At 36.3% G+C, this 17,425-nt stretch overlaps 1 protein-coding gene and 1 pseudogene across 3 annotated transcripts in view; both read right to left on the reverse strand.

The window, feature by feature from the left end:
* Mcu (mitochondrial calcium uniporter) overlaps positions 1–17,425 on the reverse strand; it is a 173,148-nt gene that overhangs the window by 18,485 nt on the left and 137,238 nt on the right. For all 3 annotated transcript variants that reach the window (XM_004846251.4, XM_021259606.1, XM_004846252.4), the window contains exons 3-4: positions 8,182–8,352; positions 6,869–6,973 (exon numbers count right to left, since the gene is read on the reverse strand). In XM_004846251.4, coding sequence (XP_004846308.1) covers positions 6,869–6,973; positions 8,182–8,352 — 276 coding nt within the window. The remainder of the gene's footprint in view (positions 1–6,868; positions 6,974–8,181; positions 8,353–17,425) is intronic.
* Positions 10,500–10,610, reverse strand: LOC147825570 (U5 spliceosomal RNA; annotated as a pseudogene).

A 17,425-nucleotide genomic window follows, 5' to 3' on the forward strand; every position in this document is an offset into this window, starting at 1 on the left:
TTTTCCATTTCAACTTTCAGTGCCATGATGACACTGTATTTGCTTAGGAAGGAAGGGAGGGAGGAAAGAAATAACCAACTTAAACAGAAGCTTCTCCTTTTCCAAGTAAGGCCTGGGCAGGTTAAAAATATCCAAATATATACGGACAACCATAATCTGAGGATCTATAAAATCTGAAACAAGCTCAGCATTTGTTTTACAAGAAAAGTAAGTTTCTATTCATTGGAGACTACTTAGATTAAAAATTAATTTTCATTGCTGGGCGTGGTGGCACTTGCTTAGAATCTTAGCTACTCAGGCAGAGGGTGAAGTACTTCAAGGTCAGCCAGAGAAACTTCTTGAAACCCTGTCTCAAAATAAAAAATAAAAAGAACTGGGGATGTAGATCAGTGTGAGGCTTTGGATTCAGTCTTCAGTATTTACCTTTCCCTACTCCCCAGATTAGTTCTCATGTTAGGGGTTCTACTGTGTAGAAAATTTATTTTATTTTATTATTTTTTTTGGTGTTGAGGATCGAACTCAGGACCTCATGCCTGCCAGGCAGGCACTATGCCACTGAGCTAAGTCCCCAGCCTGAAAATTTTTCTTTTTAATATTTATTTATTTATTTATTTATTTTGGTACCAGGGATCAAACTTGGGACCTTGCGCTTGCGAGGCAGGCAGTGGAACCACTGAGCTAAATCATTGGGTCAAAAATTTATTTTTTTATATCAATATTTTCTTTGGCTTCTGGGTTATAGTATAGTTAAAGTTCTTTCTCCAAGGTTGTAAACACACTTCTTTTTTGATTCTTTCAGTAACTTCAATATTTCTTTTTCTTCTGTAAGATTTAAGTTTTGATTCACAAACCCTTTGAGATAGCACTACTAGGTACTTATCCTACATATGCATGCAAGACTTCTTAACTAACATACATTCAAGGTTGCCTGATGTTGACACAAACTGTAGCAAAAGATGAAAACAACACAAAAGTCTGTAAATTATGAATAGGTAAGTAAAGGTAATGTACAGTCACAGAATGTATAACATAGCAGCTGTGAAAAAGAATTAATGATTCTTTATGCACTAATGTTAAGATCTTTACAATCTACTACAAGGTGAGAAAAATAGTTCGGTGGTTTTTATACCTTGTCAATCTGCTAAATTGATATTATGTTTCCCAGAATATCCTTTTATGTATTGTTCTGAATTAGGGCTAACTAAAAGAGAAATTCAGGTGAGATTTTGGAAGGCAGAAATGAAACAGAAGATGCCCTGAGGGATGTTGTGGTTAGTAGTAAAATAGAGGCAGAGCGGCCTGAGGAACCAGCTGGACCTGCTCTTCCAGCTCTTTAACTCAACTCTTTACTTCCCTGATTAACAGCAAACCTAGGTTCACAATCAGAGGCAGCCTTCTTAATGTCCTGTCCAATGTTATGGTAGTCACTGTCAAATGTTACTTATTTATAGATTTTTAACTAAGTAATTATTTGTCTTAAATTTACCATGTACATGCTGTTTTAAAATATGTATAAACTATAAAATGGCTAAATTGGGCTAATTAAATATATACCGTAGACCCTCAAGTTATGACCAGCTTTACATACAACTTGGATTAATTAGGTTAATGGAAGATTCATCTGCCTCTTGTTATCTATAGCATGTGCCCTGATAAACATACAGATCTCAGCTGTACTGACTTAGTTACAACCAGCCCTTGGGAACCAACTGAGTTTGTAAGTTAAGGGTCCACTGTATTACCTCACATACTTTTTTTTGTGGTAAGAACACAGTCTCTCAGCATTTCTTTTTTTTTTTTTTTTGAGACAGTCTCGCTATGCAATTCAGGCTGGCTTTGAACTCACTATGGAGCCTAGGCTGGCCTCAAACTTGTGATGATCCTCCTGCCTCAGCCTCCCAAGTGCCACAACACCTCTTAGCAATTTTCAAGAATATAATCCACTGTTGTTAACTATAGTCACCACCTTGTATAACAGATCTCTTGAAGTCATTCTTTCTGAAGGAAATGCTGCATCCTTTGACATTAACATTTCACAACCTCCTACATATTGCTAATTAAATTTAACAGAATGAGAAATTCAGTTCCCCAGGCACACTATCCACATTTTAAGTGCTCAATAGCCACATGTTATTAATGTCTATAAGTACAGTGCACAGGGAAGAAACATAACATTTTCAGTATCATGCTAAGTCCTATTTAACAGTGCTGAAGGATTTCTCAACCAGCATTCATCACTGTCCTACCCTAAAAATTGGATGGGCTTGGATTTCCACGTTCCCTGGCAAGCTTTTGATTTGTTCACCCATGCCACTGCTTCGAAATTATTGAGTTTTCACTGATCTTCTAAGCTCCCGGATTCTTACTTCTTTAGCTTCATCTACAATTGCACAAGGTCTAGTGCCCATAATAAATATTTTGTTCCATAACATTCTTGTGGTTGTCTCCCTAACTGTACCCTGACACAAAAAATATGTACAGTATGCTACTATTTGCATAAAAAGAGAAAAATATATATTCATATTTGCTTATGAATGTACAGACTATCCTGGCAGGAGACATAAGAAATGAAAGAGTGCTTGCTGATACAGAAGAAAAAGGATAGCTGGGGAATAGGGGATAAGAATAAGACTTTTCCCCAAAATTCTTTAAGACTTTAGAAGTAGACCTTATGAATATATTATCTATTCTAAAGTGAGAAAAATTAATGTGCAACCATAATATCTTCTAACATCAATGAACCCCCCCCCCCCCGAAAATAAAAAAGGACCACAGCAGATCTCATGGACATCCAATTTTAACCTGGCTAAATGTAAACAGTTCTTATCTTTCTGATTGTGTGTCAATAAAGCCGTAGGGGATTCTCAAGTCTAAACTTTATTTTGTTAGGTTTTCCTGATAAGAAGAATGTGGTTCTAAGGTACTGTCCTGGTGGAGGAATACAATAATCCTGAACTCTTGACCCTGAAAAATCTGCTCACATATTTGAGAGATGAAGTTATAGGAAGAGGGAAAATAAATCTGCTAATGGCTTAACAACAGCACTTTGGGATAACTGATGTATGCTTCACTAAAAAGCACTTACAAGTTTACTAGTATTTCTGTACATGCCATCAATGCCAGGATAATTAAGGTAGAGAAAGATAGGAGACATCCTAATGTAATGGGTATTGAAAATTCTTTTCAAGGTCCAAAGGGGTAGGGGTAGGGGCAGGGGAAAGGAAAGAAAGGAAGGGAAAAATGATGAGAAATGGAAATAAAGTCTTTGTAAATAGGGAAGGGTGGAGGGGGTGAAGGGAGGGCTAGGAATGGGGAAAAAATAAGAACCAAGATGCATTATGTAAAGGTACAATTCCCAATGAGAAATGTAATTGTATTGTATACCTAAAATGTACCAATAAAAGAACTTAACAAAAACAAAAAAAAGAAAAAAAGAAAATTCTTTTCAGCAACAAACATGGTTTGGGAAGGATTTTGGCTATCTGGGTCTCTAACAAGGTGATCACTATGGCTGGTGTTTGACTTGCCTGTTCAACCTCTCCTCTCAATTTATATCATTAAGAAGGAAGCAAAGTCTTCAATATTCTCTGGATAGATAAGCAAGGAACAGGGCTTTAGTGGTGCAAATCAAATGATTGTTCTTAGCAGAAAAAGATATTCTCCAGTGATAAGGTGAATATATTCTCTTTTTTTCTGAGAATAACAGAGAGGTAGTTAATTATTATTTCAACATGGATTGGGATAAAAAGGCTTCTTGTGCTTTCTACATTCCTCCCTCTATTCTGGATTTATTTATTATGAAGTCATCAAATTGAGAAAAGAGTTACTCCTCTTCTACAGTGAGTGCTCAGACAAGCACCCAGCTGCAGGTGGGTACAATTACTGAAAGAATGCGATGGAGTTTGCACCTAGCCTCTGTGTTCTGACATGTTTCCTTGTTCCAACTTTGGATACATGTCCTGTTGTTCTAAATTGCAGCTTAGGTACAGGGTGGTCAACACTTAAGGATCCACAACACCTACAGACTGCCAGTCCTGCATAAACATGGAACATGGCTATTCTGGACTCCATATGAATGAGCCCTCTATCTTCAGGGCCTGGTGTAGGTGTCTAAAATTACAGCTCACACAACATTCATAAGGTATTTATAGTTCCAAAGTTCCCATAAACAGGGTAATGAAATAAGAAAAGTGTTAAGAGGGGCTAATGAATGAATAGAAAAGAAAGTTGTGCTAAAATTTAAAACCCTGGAAAAGACATGAACTACTTTAGCTCTTTAGATAAAGCAGGTGTGTTCTATCTTCCCCATGTATATATTAACCTTAGAACTACTCTTCATGATTTGACACTCAAACCCTTTTATACTGCCTTCTTCTTTCTTTCACTCATGGCCTTTTCTCTAATGAGATAGCAGGTAGGGAAGAGGAACTTGGCTGCTCACTGGAATGCACCATATCCCTCTCAAATAAGAAATTCAAACTGGGGCTGGGGATTTAGCTCGCAAGCCCAAGGTCCTGAGTTCGATCCCCAGTACCAAAAAAAAAAAATCACAGGAGCTCATTTTGGGCTGGGGATTTAACTCAACAGTTTTGCTGCCTGCTGCGCAAGCCCAAGTACCCGAGTTCAATCCCCGGTAACAAAAAAAAAAAAAAAAAAAAAAAAATGAAATTCAAACTGCTCTCTTATGGTAAAAAAAAAGTGGTGCTGCCTTGGATGCTAACAACACCTTCCTCATCCAAGGACAGGGAGATAATATGTTGCAAACAAAATTCAAGCCTATTTCATATTTTAAAAAAATATTTTCTTTACTTTAAAAATCAGAAAAAACAAAATGTAGACTTAATATTATTTCAGTTTCTGAAAGAGGATATCTAGGGGCACAATCTCTTGTTGGCTGATAACAGAACTAAGAGTATTTTGATGCATGAAATTAAATACTAAAAAGTCTTTAAAAATTCTACATAGCCGGGGATTTATCTCGGTGGTTCCGCCATCTGCCTCACAAGTGCAAGGTCCTGAGTTCGATCCCCAGTACCAAAAAAAAGAAAAGAGAAAAAACACAAAAAAACTTAGACCTTCATGCTGAACTTTTTCTATGTTGATCCAATTCTTCAAGGCAGGATGGAAAGGGGAGATTTCCTAGGAGCCTGACTGAGGGAGTAATGGTAGCGGAAGGGACATCAACAGCAGCAGTAAGTGACAATGAATATCAAGCACAAAGACAGAAAGCTGATCCAAAAAGATACAACTCAAAATGCTGCTTCACTGGATCCTGGGATCAAAAGAAAAATTTTAGTATTTTGCTGATCATGGATTTTCTTACACTAAATTTGTTTTTATTTTTAAAATAGTACATTAAATTGTGTATGCCTACAGTTCCAGCTACTCAGAAGACTGAGGCAGGAGGCTTGCTTAAGCCCAGAGTTCAAGCTCAGCCCTGGACAACATAGAGAGACACTGTCTCCAAAAAAAAAAAAAGCAGCACTAAATTGATTACTGAGTTCTTCGGTTCTTAAAATGTGCACTTCAGGCAAGCACCTTATTTTTCCCTGAGGCTTATTATTATACAGAGGGTCCCCAACTTAGAATTTTTTAACTGTACAATGGTGTGAAAGCAATCTGGGATCAGTAGAAAACACACTTTGAATTCTGATCCTTCCCTAGGCTACTGAGATGCAGTATGATGTACTCTTGTCATGCTGGGCAGTGGCTGTGAACTGCAGTTCCCAGTCAGACACATGACTGTGAGGATAAACAACCAATACCCTACAGTGTGCTGAGTTACTGGTTTTTAGATACTGTGTTGGTTTTTTTGCATCCCATCATGTCTATAAAATGCCTATTTGTGTGTGCACATGAGATATTCAACACTTTTTTTTTTTATAAAATAGGGTTTGTATGAGATGATTTTGCCCAATTTAAAGCTGCTGCTCTGAGCATGTTGTAAAGCTAAGCTAAGATGTAATGTTTGGTAGATTAGATGTATTAAATGCATTTTAAATTTACACTCGTTTCAATTTATGATGGGCTTATTAATCCCAATGTTAGCCAAGGAGCATCTCTATAATATTGACTTTCGGACTGCTGAATTTTGGCCATCAAAATAAGAAAAACAGGGCCGGGGATTTAGCTCAGTGGTTCCGTCACCTCCTTTGCAAGTGCAAAGACCTGAGTTCAATCCCTGGTACCAAAAAAAAAACAAAAACAAAACCCCAAATTAAAATCTGTTACAATGTTTGAGAAAAGAGGAAGCTCATTACTTATTTTTAAAAGATTTATCTTATATTACTATTATTATTTTTTGTGAATCAATCCCAGGGCCTTTCACATACCAGGCAGTGTTCTGCCACTGGGCTACTTCCCATTCATCTTGCATTATTGTAATTATTATTTGTGGTGCTGGTTTCTTCCAGGGTCTTGCACATGCTGGACCTTGCACATGCTCTACCACTGAGCTACGTCCCCAGACCTTTTGTATAATTTTAACATTATAAAAATAATATGAGGGCTGGGGATGTAGCTCAGTGGTTCAGCCACCTGCCTCACAAGCGCAAGGTCCTGATTTCAATCCCTGGTACCAAAAAAAATATATGAATTTTAGCTTGTATGGGAGGAAGATTAAGTTAAGCAGGACACTTATTTGTATGAATGCCAGATAATAAAACATTGCAGTATCTATAGACTCTTAAGTGGTCTAGACAAGTGCCATGTATTGAATGAGTTCTTCAAATGAAATAGTTTATTTGTAGGTAAAACTTTCCGTATCTTTGAATATTGTCTGTTTCTCAAATTTACCCAAGGGAAAAATACTGTTCCTTCCAACAGCCCTTTCCACATTTCTGTGAACTCATCAAGGCTCCTCTTTTACCTCTCTTTGGTGGCCGCACATGATACGTTAAGTCATTAATGACCAACTTGAAGTCATCAAGGAGGAGGAGGTCTATCCCTGTTGAGGCAGCAACTCGAACACCATCTGTGAAAAATTTTAAGTAAAACCTGTCATATGTCCATAATTATTCAAGAATAGTCAGAAAAAAGTAATCCTCAACATAGATTTTCTAAAATTACCCCTTCTTTTTCAAATTTCAGTTAACTTTTCATTTCATCCCCCAGTTTTATGCTGAACAAAGTTTAGATTATCTGGAGTTCTTTGTTTTTGAAAAGGCCTCAAGTCTGAAGATTTATCAAAATGCTTTTCTCTGCAACTGTATGAACAAGTGAACAAGTGAAATAATTACTGCTCATAGAATCGGGTAGCAGATGGAAATCTAAGGTTACCGGGAGAGCTGTACGGACTTAAGACTTGTCTGTAATGGAAGCTGGCTGAGTTTATAACAAAATGAAACAGTGTTTTCTAACATATGGTACTTTCCAGTATAGTCACTGATTAACTGCCAATTAATTCAGTAGGGACGGCCGCTAGAGTGAGCAAAGTACACCAAGCTTGTCTACTAAGTATATTTTGCTTGAATTTGAAATACTTAAAGCACAGAAACAAATACTTAAAGGACAGAAATGTGGCAAGCATTGACAACTGGTGAATCCAGGTGAAGGGTAATAGGTACACAGTGTACTAGTCTTTCGAGTTTCCTGTAGGTTTGAATTTTTTTCAAAGTAAAAATGAAAAAATAAACTTAGGCACTTAAAAAATAAACAGATGTCACATCAAATGGGAATTTTTAGTGCCTGAGTTTATATTCTTTTCACATCATATACTCTACTTTGGTAATAATTTATGTGAAAAACCTAAGATCTAAAAGAAGTTCTGGCATTTTATATCTCTAGAGTTGAGGGCTCAGCGACTGGAAAAATTTATTCTACATATAAGGTAGTGATAAAAGGTCTCAATAGTATAAGATGCAATTGATTGCTTATCCTTGCCTGTGGAATTACATATGAGCAGCTTTTGAATGAGACTCCCTATGCATACACGTTTGCTAAAACTCAACAATTATATCCTGAGAACCACTGGGAGAGAAATCATTTTCTCTCCTAGATCTTGCTAAGTGAAAAAACATTTTCTAAAGTTAGCAGCATATTCTTTTGCAGTGACCTGTGTACATATGTGTGTGTGTGGGTGTGTGTGTGTATGTAGGTGTGTGTGTGTGTGTATCTGTCTATTTATTAATAGTTTGGGAGAAGTGAGAGGAAGGTGAGAATTAAAAATCAAGGTGACTGTACCTGGTGAATAGATTGCAACTCGATCAATTCCCCGATCCTCTTCTTGCAGCTGTCGTAAAAACACACCAACAGAGTCGGAGATGGGTTTGAGTATGAACTGGCAGCGTTCACGCCGGGATGGTAGCCTCACAGATATCACGGGTAGCCCATTTTGATAAACTACTGTCACATCTGAATGAAAAAGACCCACAAACATATGTTAGATTTTATTGAAAGTTAAAGCCATGGTATTACTATGTATTCTGGAGGTCTATTATTAGTAGTAGTGTGGCTTAAAATTTTTTTTAAGAAGGCTTAAAAATGCCCTTTTGCCTTAGTTGAAGCTTATTTTGGGAGCTGGCTTAGGGGAGAGCAAAGAGATTAAAAGAATTCATTGTTCAGATATGAAAAAATGGACAAGAAACTGCTCTGAATAGATGGAGGGGAGACTGTCTCAGGGGTACAATGCAGGGTTCTTGCTATTGATGAATACAAGTGCTGGTACCATTTGGCAAGATTTGACTGAGGAGCCACAGACTGCTGGCTTAGATGCCACAGCCTGGAGGAAGGGTCTCAGAATGCAGAGCTTTTGAAAATCCCCAGGGAATGGCATCTTCCTAAAGTACACCAGTGAAACTCTTACTCCAGGACAATTAACTCATATTTATAGTACAATATTATGTCCAACTTGCCTGATAGTTAAACATTCCATTATACAATATGGACACACTATGATATAATTAAAACCAATTCCTTTCTCTTGAACATCTTTCTGAGATTAGCTAAAAGCCAAATCTCAATTTTTGTGATTTTATCACAAAAATTCAGATTCCTTGAAGACATTTTCTTCATAGTTTCTTCCTCTCTGGATCTCTGTCCTCCAAATTTTAGCTGGGTTGCTGTTCACAAACTGATCTCTGTTTCTTTCTCTTTTTGTGCTGGAGCTTGGAAGCTACCCCAGAGTGTAAGCTGAGGCAAGGTAGGGGTCAACTCACATATTTCTCTTTTTCTGAAGATCACAGGAATGTGCTCCCTGTGGTCCAATGTCTGAATATGGTTATTTCAATATTTTGTCCATGTTTTTGTTTATAGCAGGACAGAAATTCTTATTACTTAATGGAAACATGATCTGAATCTTTACATAAAAATTAAAAGAACATCCAAAATCTCTATTCCCTTTTTCCTTCCAAAGGCATAGACTATGCTTCCCAAGAAAGAACAAGTCAAAATGACATGAACTAATTCATAGTGTTAGATCTAAAATTTGAAGCATTTAAACATATTTGAAAAATTTGTCACTTTTCTTTTCTAAGAGAATTCTTAGCAATCAATCCAATGTTCGGAGCCTCTGATATGTGAATATTTATGTCTCTTCTATAGGCAGTAATGTTGATTGGGTCATAAATTTAGATGATTAACTTATTCACCTGGTATTTTTAGTCCAATTATGTGTTTTCTGTATGTGGAAAAGATCATCATAGAGCTCCAGAAATACACAAGAATGAATTTAAATAAAAGATAGAAGTCTTTGTATTAAACACCTAACATTTCAAAGATTTCACTAAAACAGTTTCATAGGTAAGTGCTTAAGGGTTAACTGCTTTAAAATAACTGAGACAAAGTCAACAGAGAAAATGATGGTCTTGTGCATCCAGTTTAACTTCTCCCTTTAAAAAACATGAAGACTTTCAAAGGAATGAAATATGAAAGCTTGGAGCAACTCTGCATGGAATAATATATTTCCGAGCTGACAAATCTTTGTTATAATACTTTTTAAAAATAAACCTCCAGGTCCCTTTCTTTCCCACACACTAGATTATAATATAAATGTTAGGTTTCTTAGTTTGCAACCAAAGAAGAACAATTACCAAAATTCCTCAAATTTAACAATATATAAAATAAATGGCTGGTTAACGTGACCGGTCACAGTGGGCATTTACCATAATGACCACTGTCTGCTACTATTCTCTAGAGATAAATATTTTTGTAAAGTGTAAATTACATTCAGTGGCTCTTTGATTAGAATTTTTGACCTTTTGTTTTTATGTCCCTACCAATAAAATAAGAAATAAACTAAATAAGTTTATCAACAGTGTGCTTCAAAGAAACTTAGAAGTTATAGGGGATCTGACATGAACACTGGGAGCCAAAATGTGACAAATGGATTTTGCATCAAAACAAAAGGTCATGGAATTGTGCAGACTAAGAAAAATAGTTGCAGAAACTACAAACATTTGGGATTAAGGAATTCATTTTTTTAAAATGCCTTTGGCACCAGTAAAAGAAAGATGCTATCAGTTGAGTACAGCCTGAGGGGCCAGAACGTACCCACCCTGCTCAGACCCCATGAGTGGCCTTGGTATGGGGCAGGCTGCACCTCCTTATTCTATCCATGGAAATCTTTAGTAAAAGGCAAAAGATTTATATGATCTGAAGAAAAATCAGAGTACACTTCCTTATTTTGGTGTGATCTGAATGAAATGGAGTGGACTTTGGGACCTGGGGCCCAAGGCCAAGAATAACTTACGTAAACTAAGAACTATTCCTTAAAAATCTGGAAGAGGTATAGCACAAAAAAACCAGAGAGGAATATCTTGGACAAATGGTTTGGCATAGCATGCTCAGCTGGAGTGGTGTAGGAGCAGACACACTGAGAGTGATCCCACACTGAGTAGGCTGAATAGGTGCTGAATACCAAAAACATAACTAAAGCCAAGGTCACATCATAGGAGACATGCACTAACTAACGAGATCTCCACAGGAGTGACAGAGTTCTCTATCCTAACTGATCTATAGCCCTCAACACAGAAACACTAGAAATATAAGAAAACAAAACATCAAAGGCCTCCCCAGGAGCTACTTTCAATTGGAATGGAAGGGAAGGAATTTCCAGATAAATAATAAAACATGAGTAGTTAAAATGTTTGAAGAGATCAAAGAAGACACAAATAGATTCATGAAGAAATTATTAAGATGTTCAATGAGCTCAGAGAGTGTAAATAAGCAGATAAAAGGATTTAATTAATAAGCTGATAAATGAGCTTAAAGATAATACTAATAAACAGCTGAGTGATTAAAGAAGACAATGTAGGATATGAATGACCACTTTAGTAAAGAATTACAGATTAGGGCTGGGGATTTAGCTTCGTGGTTCTGCTGCCTGCTTCGCAAGTGCAAAGACCCAAGTTTAGATCCCTGGTACCAAAAAAAAAAAAAAGAAATTACAGATTATAGAAACAAATCCAGCAGAAATCTTGGAAATAAAAATTACAATGGAAAATCATACTAATAGACGTGGTCAATCAGAGGAGAGAATATTAGAACTCAAGAATGAAGTAGTATCCAGTCAGTGATAACTCTCAAAACAAGAAACAACAAGAGGTTGGCTCAAAAGTTCCTAGAGGACTCTAAAAGAAGGAACTTAAAAAGTATCAGTGTCAAAGAAGGTTAGAAAGAACTAGAGGTATAAAGAAAGTATTCACTGAAATCATTACAGAAAACTTTGGTCAGATGTTTTTAAAATGCTTGTATAAAACGTCAAGAAGGTTTGGATAGTGTTCAAAATAATGAGTAGGGCTGGGATTTAGCTCAGTGGTTCTCTCATTTGCCTCGCCAGCGCAAGGACCTGAGTTCAATCCCTGGTGCCAAAGAAAGAATAAAATCTCCACTAAAATGTATCACTTTATGAACATTATTACATCTTGAAGACATTATGAAAGGAGACTGTTAAAATAAGGAAGTGCATGTGGAGAGTTACCTGTAAAACTACATGGAACAGAACTTTATATGATAGAAGACTGCAGTGACTTATAATCTTGCTATTGTCTCTTTCTCCACAGCCCCACCCTTTGGTAATATTCTGCATCAAAAATGTAAGATATAATCACACAGTTTTAGTGCTAAAGGCCAGCAAAATAATACTTTTTTTTCCTTTTTACAGCTAAGAATGACAAAGTCCAACAAGGTTAGATAATATTTCTAAATCACACAGTTCTAGCTAATGTAATTTGGTTCTTCTCATTTGACTAGAAAATCATTTCTGTTAGGTCACATATGATTTTAGCTTTGGGAATTTTAGCTTTTAACTTGCTATTTTAGCTGCACCCAATGATGTTAACTATTCTCTCACTTTGTAAAAAGAGTTCCCTTTGGTGTCTATGATACTGCACTTTCCTTGTTCTTCCACTTTTCTGTCTAGACCTTCTAATTGCCTTTATAGGCTACATATTCTCCCTCTATCCCTTTAAAGTTTCTAAGTGCTTTGTCCTAGGCCTCTGTACCTTTCAATCACGTTCTATATAGGTAATCTCATATCTTCCAAGGTATCAACAACCATGTAATACTGGTGATAACCCAGAGCTATATTCAATTGTCTGCGGGACAATTGGGTTTCCTACAGGCATACCTCAAACTCAAAAACCCTAAGACTGAATTCATTTTCTCCTAACCATCCATAATCTCAATGAATAACACTACTGATGTTTAACCTCTGCCTAAGCCAGAAAATGACCTAGTATCTTTGATTATTCTTACAATCCCAACCTGACATACCTCAAGTCTAATCAGTCTTCACATCTTTTCTTCTATTTTAAAAAATATCTGAAATCCCTCTAGCTCTTTATACTACGATTGTTTTAGCCTAGGCCACCATTACCTCTTTCTTCTATCAACTACATTGTAATTAGAGTCCTTACTTCACTCCAGCACATTGCTCTGGTTCAATTAACCACACTGATACAGGGTAGTCTTTCTTTTTCCAAAGGAAATGACTATCCTGAAGTTGTTGGTGTTTATCATTCCTATCCATGATATACACATAAAAACACACATGTAGGCAGGCACACATACATGCACACAACCTCAATGAACAATAGTGTTGGGATAGCTTGCTTCTAAAATGGCTTTCTATGATGGTTCTTTTGTCATTAATGTTCATGGCCTTGTGTGGTCACATTCCACATCAAGCAGGGCTGGTTTGTACAATCATTAGAAACAGGAGAAGTGAAGATGTGTAACTTTGAAGGTATGTCACAAGACTTTGTGGCTTCTGCCCCACACTCTTGGCTTATGTTATCTGTTCTGGGGAAATCCAGTCATCATAATAATCCTGCAGTCCTATGGAGAAGCCTGCATGAAGAACTGATGCCCGGCCCCTGCCAAAGGCCAGCTCTAATTTGTCAGGAACAATAGTGAGCCACCTTTAAATTGGATCCTCTCATCCTAGTCACGCATTCAGATGATTGTTGCCCTAGCTAACATGGGATTGCAACCTCCCATGCCAAACTGCTCAACTAAACTGTTCCTGAGTCCCTAATCCACAGAAATATGAGCGATAATATCAAATTATTGTTTTAAGCCCCCTTGCAGTAATTTGCTCTATAGTATTCGATAATTAAATATAGTACGGTTTTATATGTATTTAGACTTCATCTAAATGATCACACTGTATACAATCTGCAACTTGTCTTTTATGTTCATCATTGCCTTGAGAACTGCCAAAGTGGAACCACATTTATATAACTTACACTAGTATAAAGAATTTCATTGCATGGATATATATCATCCATTGAAAACCCAGATATTCTCCATTATTAAAAAAAAAGGCTAGAGGGCCGGGGATTTAGCTCAGTGGTTCCATTGCTTGCCTTGCAAGCGCAAGGTTCCAAGTTCAATCCCTGGTGCCAAAAACAGGCTAGAGTTGGATGCACTAGTCAATGCTTTTAGTTTTTGATATAATTTCTTTTTCTCTTTCAAGCTATGTATCTTACACTCTACTCCTTGAGTTATTTAGAATTTACTTTTGTGATGCAGTAAGTCAGTTCTAACATTGCCATTTATTAAAGAGTTCGCTCTTTCTCCTCTTTTTTTTTTTTTTTTTTGGTACTGGGGATCAAACTTGGGTCCTTGTGCTTGTGCAGCAGGCAGTGAAACCACTGAGCTAAATTCCCAGCTCTCTCCTCTGACTTTTAAAGCTAATTCTATCACGTGTCAAATTTCCATATACACAATTTCTCTAATCCAATAACCCTTCCTGTACCAATATGTTACTGTTTTCATTATCAAAGTTTTGAAAATATGCCTTATTATGCACTTTAGGTAACCCATGCCTTCTTATTTTTCTGCTTGATTTATCTTAGTTGTTTGTAAAGTTTTACTTTTTCCTATAAATTTTGAATAAGAGCATCAGTTCCTGTTGGGCTTTTGATTGCCACTGCATTGAGTTTACAAATTTATTTGGGAAAAATGAACAGTTTTTACAATGTTGTCTTTATGTCCTTTTTTTTTTTTTGAGACAGGGTCTGGCTATGTAGTTCAAGCTGGCCTTGAACTCATTATGTAGCTAAGGCTGGTGTCGAACTCACGGCAATTCTCCTGCCTCAGCCTCCCGAGTGCTGAGACTACAGGTGTGTGCCACCACAACCAACTTTACGTCCATTATTAACATGGTACAACTTCAGATTTATTCCTATCTTATGTCTTTCAATATAGTTTATTCTTTTCAATAACTGTCATATATTTTTACTAGTTTTACTAGTTTACTAGTTTCTATAAACTTAAGTAACTTTAATATCATTTCTATATTCATAAGCGTAATTCCAAAAGTCCATGTTTTTTGTTATGTTAGACAAAATGTAAAATAATGATGATGATGATGATGACGATTGCAGTACTAGGCCTCGCCCATGCTAGACAACCATTCTAGCTGAGCTACATGCAAAGACCTTCTTATTTTTATTTTGAGACAGATCCAATTAAGTAAGTTACTCAAGCTGGCCTCGAACTTGAAATTCTCCTGTCTCAAATTATAAAGTTGTCATTTCAATAAGATAAATGTATATTCTGGTAAAAGTGAAAAAGCTTCTTTACACATTATAGCAAAATGTCCTGGGAATATCTATAATTAATATGTACACACAACTGAAACTTTTTTTTTTGGTACCAGGAATCGAACTCAGAACCTTGCACTTGCGAGGCAGGCTCCAGAACCACTGAGCTAAATCCCCGGCAATATGTACACACAAAATGGGCCTGTTTCAAAGTAACCACAGGAAAAAAGTACTTAAATATGTAAAATATTTTAATTTTTATTTATATTATTCATAAATATTAATATATTAAAACACTAAGTCTGTCTCACATATTATCATTTGAAGGCCAATCATTTGGAAAAACACAAGAGCTGATAAAAAATATGATGTTATGTTTAAGTAAAAAAAATTAATTAAAAGACACATTACCTCTAATTGCCTTTGTCCTGTTTGTGTTGCTATAACAAAATATCTGAGGTTGGGTTGGTTAAAGGAAAATAGGTTTATTTAGATCACAATTCTGGAGGCAGGGATGTTAAATATGGGGTTTGTATCTGGTGAGGGCCTTATATGGCATCATAACATGGTAGATGACATCACATGGAAGACGCATATGTTTAAGTACCATGTGGGTGTGTGTGGCACAGGCCAAACCAGGATAATCTGGCTTTATAACAATTTCTTCTTCCAGTGGTCAATCCAGTTCTGCAAGACTCAACACACCTCCTAGAGACCTAATGCAGTTTTGAGACTCCTAACCCAGTTTCCTGAGAATTAACCTAGTCGCTTGAGAAAGACAATAGTCCATTTGTGAGAGTGGGGATTCCGTGACCTAATCACCTTCAAAAGGCCCACCTTAGACAGTGCTACAATGAGGAATTAAGCACCAGCATGAGTTTTGATAGAGACAACCCATCTAGAAACATATGTAAATAATTCCATATTACTATTTGCAAACTTGATTATCGTATAACCTAAACTTCAATGGTTTGATAAATCCAGTTGAGTCTTTCTAACCAGTAATATAAACTGTGTGTTCTACTGGGTATAGAAGTCAGGGGTACTGTGTCACTGAGCTACATCCCCAGTCCTTTTTAAATTTTTAAATTTCGAGACAGGGTCTTACTAAGTTGCTCAGGTGGGACTTGAATTTGTGAATCTCTTGCCTCAGCCTCGTAAGTGCTGGGGTCACAGGCATGTGCCACCATGCCTAGGAAGTGATTTTAATTAAATCAAATATATATTTCATTGTGTGCCACGTTAATTAGTACTTATACTGTCAAATCTTGTAGAATTATGTAAAAACTATTTTCATCAAGTTATTGTGAAGCTTCAATGATAAAAGTTGTGAAAGCACATAGAATTAAAGTCATCTTTTAATATATGGTGTTATTAGTTGCCTGTTAAATAACTGTACTACCTGTGTAACTTTTGGTAATTCTAGTTCTTTAAAGTAAGTTTATGAAAATAATTAATTTGTCATAAATGTCAAAGCCTTTGTGCTAAGTAAAAGACCATTCTTTCCATTTATCTACTTGTATTCTATTAAGAATTAAATATTTTATTTTGGTTTTATAAAAATGAAATCTTGTCCTAATACATTGTCCCAAATTTTTTTCTTTAAAATAGAGTTCCTAATGGTGCTACTGTGAAAGTAACTGAAATTGTACTTTGATTCTTGGCCTACTTTAATTCCTGGGGAATAAAAAGCTGTATATAATTCTAAAGTACACACAGTAGAGAAAGATAGAAAACTATGGGCACTGGAATCTCCAATTTAGCGACATCTGTGTGCACATTACTGTATACAACAGAACCTCGGTTCCTTCACCTATAATGCAGGTATGCTCTTGTTTTACAAGGTTGCTAAGAAGATTCAATGAGAATATATGAACATGTCTGGTTTAAAAGTTTCTCTTGCTTTTCCTAGCATCTAGAATCTAAAATGATGTAACACATGTCTGAGAAAAATTTCCAATTAGCCCTTTAAATGTCAAGAACATAAAAATGATTTGTTTCGCTGAGAACAAGGAGAAAAGAGTCTTACTTAAATACCAAATGTTGGCCAGGTTCTGGAGCACAGGGAACTCTTGTTGGTGGGAATACAAAATGGTACAGTCACTTTGGAAGATGGCTAGTAGTTTCTTATAAAACCAAACAAAGGTTACCAATCATGCTCCTTGATATTTACTCAAAGGAGCTGAAGATTTATGTCCACACAGAAAACATGCACATGGATGTTTATAGTAGTTTTACTCATAATTGTCAAAACTTGTTTTCTATGACTGAATGAATAAACTGGTACATTCAGACAATGGCCTACTATGTAGTACTAAATAGAAATGAACAATAAAGTCATAAAGATATGGAGGAAAAAACCTTTTTTTTTTTGAGACAGGTCTTGCTACACTGCCCAGGTTGGTCTCAAATTCATGGGCTCAAGCAGCCCCTTACCC

This window comes from Heterocephalus glaber, unplaced genomic scaffold (assembly GCF_053883595.1).
Source record: "Heterocephalus glaber isolate CG9 unplaced genomic scaffold, H.glaber_assembly_v1.0 deba00001497, whole genome shotgun sequence".
NCBI lineage: Eukaryota > Metazoa > Chordata > Mammalia > Rodentia > Bathyergidae > Heterocephalus > Heterocephalus glaber.